Below are 2,218 nucleotides of genomic sequence, written 5' to 3' on the forward strand. Positions count from 1 at the left end.
TCCAGGACAGGCTCCAAAGCTACAGAGAAATCCTGTCTCGAAAAACCAAAAAAAATAAAAAATAAAAAAAAAAATAAAAAAAGACAAAACCAGAATGTACAATGTCTAATCCTTGGCCTAAGATTCTGTCCTAGAATAGAACAAATTTCTTTGGACTCTGGCATCCCTAAGGTTAGATAGGTTCAAAACTGATAATGGTGGTTACTTCTAAATGTGTGAGGACTGCCACATTAAGTAATTTTTAGTACTTTTTTTCCTTTTTCTTGACAAGGTCTTATGCTGTAGCTCAGATTGGAACTGGACCTAGGCCACGCTGACCGTGAACTTGGAGCAGCCCTCCCACTTTAGCTCTCAAAGTTTTTCTGACACACCATGTGGGATAAAGTTCTTTACAACAAGATTCTTCTTAGTCTGACTTAAAATCAGAAATCATGTTGGTGTTCAGCCTAAAGAAATTCTGACAAGTTAAAAAAAGGTCTGGCTTAGAAGCCTATGAGGTGCTCACTGGTTAAGACCTTTTGCTGGAGTTTTGGCCCAACACATATGTTAGAAACCAGGGGTCCCTGTACCCTGTAACCCCAGATCTGAAGGTGGCAGAGACTTAAAGGATTGCTGGGGCTTGCTGACTTTCCGCCTCCGTGAGAAAACCCAAGTCCTTGGGCTGGGGAGAGTGATAGAGGAAGACACAATACATGCATAACCATTCAGGTGCATGTAAACTCACACACATACACAGACACACAAGTCTTCAATAGAGACGAGCCAGGTGAGGTGGCACATTTCTTTAATCCCAGAACTCCAGAGGCAGATGATTCTTTGTGAATTTGAGATCAACCTGGTCTACATAATGGGCTTCAGGGCAACCAAGCTACATAGACCATATCTCAAAAATCAAGAGATTGAGATTTGCTTGGAGCTGTATGTCAGAGGATCTCAAAGCTATTTTTAGATTTCTTTGTTTCATCTTAGTTTACATGCTCTGGATCTGTTACAGATTGTTAGGAAGCAGAATACAAGGTAATGATGCTGTCTTGTTTCTTCTGAATGCACAGGACTTAAAAGAGGAGATCGATATTCGACTATCCAGGGTTCAGGACATCAAGTATGAACCCCAGCTCCTTGCAGATGATGATACAAGACTACTGCAGCTGGAATCCCAGGGGAATCAAAGTATGTGACAATCTCCTGGTGGGTTTTCAGCGCAGAGATATCCACAGCTTTAGACCCTCTACTGTTAGAGCCCTCAGCACCTCAGTTATCAAATATGTGCCAGATACAAGGAGACAGTTTGCTAATTTACTATAATCTGGGGTGTTTTGAGAGTAATAGCTGAGACTGGTCTTTTTTTTTTTTTTCCCAGCAGGTTGCTACAACTATCTGTACAGGATGAAAGCTCTAGATGCCATCCGTGCCTCGGGTAAGTTAGCTGATAAGGCATACTCTAGAATCTAAACTAGGGAACAGTAATGAGCCACCTTGAAGATGTGCACATTTATCCAGGAGTGGTGGTGCACATCTCTAATCTCATCATAACTCAGGAGACAGAGACAAGCAGAGCTCTTTGAGTTAAAGACTAGCCTGGTCTACAACAGAGTTCCAGGACATCCAGGGATAGCCACAAAGAGAGACAGTGTTTCAAAAGAGATAAATCACCTTGGATAGTTAATTATGATTTTTCAAGACAGGGTTTCTCTTAGTGGCCTAGCTGACCTGGAACTCATTCTGTAGACCAGGCTGGCCTCAAACTCAGAGATCCACCTACCTCTGTCTCCCAGATGCTGGCATGAAAGGGGCGTGCCACCACCACCACCCAGTGGTAAATTATTTCTTCTCCCAAGAGTCTGACTTATTTTGGTTTGGGTTTTTGGTTAATTTTTTTTAAGTTGGAGATAGTTGCAAACTTTCTGTGTTTCCACCTTGAACTTCTGAGCCTCCTGCTTCTACTTCCCAGGGCTAGATTGTGGGCATTTTGCTACCACACCCAGTTTATTTGGTGCTAAGGACCCAAGCCAGAGCTTCTGGTACCCTAACTAAGCAAACAACTGAACTACATCCCCGGATCAGTTTATGGTTTCTTTCTTTCGTTTTAGTTTTTGTGTGTTTGGGGGAACTGTTGGTTTGTTTGGATTTTTAAGACAGGATCTCAATATTAGCCCTGGCAGGCCTCCAACTCACAGAACCCTTGAAAAACCAAAAAAAAAAAGACAAGAACATGCAA

General features: G+C 42.2%; 1 protein-coding gene across 1 annotated transcript in view; it reads left to right on the forward strand.

Moving 5' to 3' along the window:
* Nucleotides 1–2,218, forward strand: part of CUNH1orf43 (chromosome unknown C1orf43 homolog) — a 10,750-nt gene that overhangs the window by 3,222 nt on the left and 5,310 nt on the right. Inside the window, exons 3-4 of the mRNA XM_026789227.1 lie at nt 1,053–1,170; nt 1,364–1,451. Coding sequence (XP_026645028.1) covers nt 1,053–1,170; nt 1,364–1,451 — 206 coding nt within the window. The remainder of the gene's footprint in view (nt 1–1,052; nt 1,171–1,363; nt 1,452–2,218) is intronic.

This window comes from Microtus ochrogaster, unplaced genomic scaffold, assembly GCF_000317375.1.
Source record: "Microtus ochrogaster isolate Prairie Vole_2 unplaced genomic scaffold, MicOch1.0 UNK16, whole genome shotgun sequence".
Taxonomy (NCBI): Eukaryota; Metazoa; Chordata; class Mammalia; order Rodentia; family Cricetidae; genus Microtus; species Microtus ochrogaster.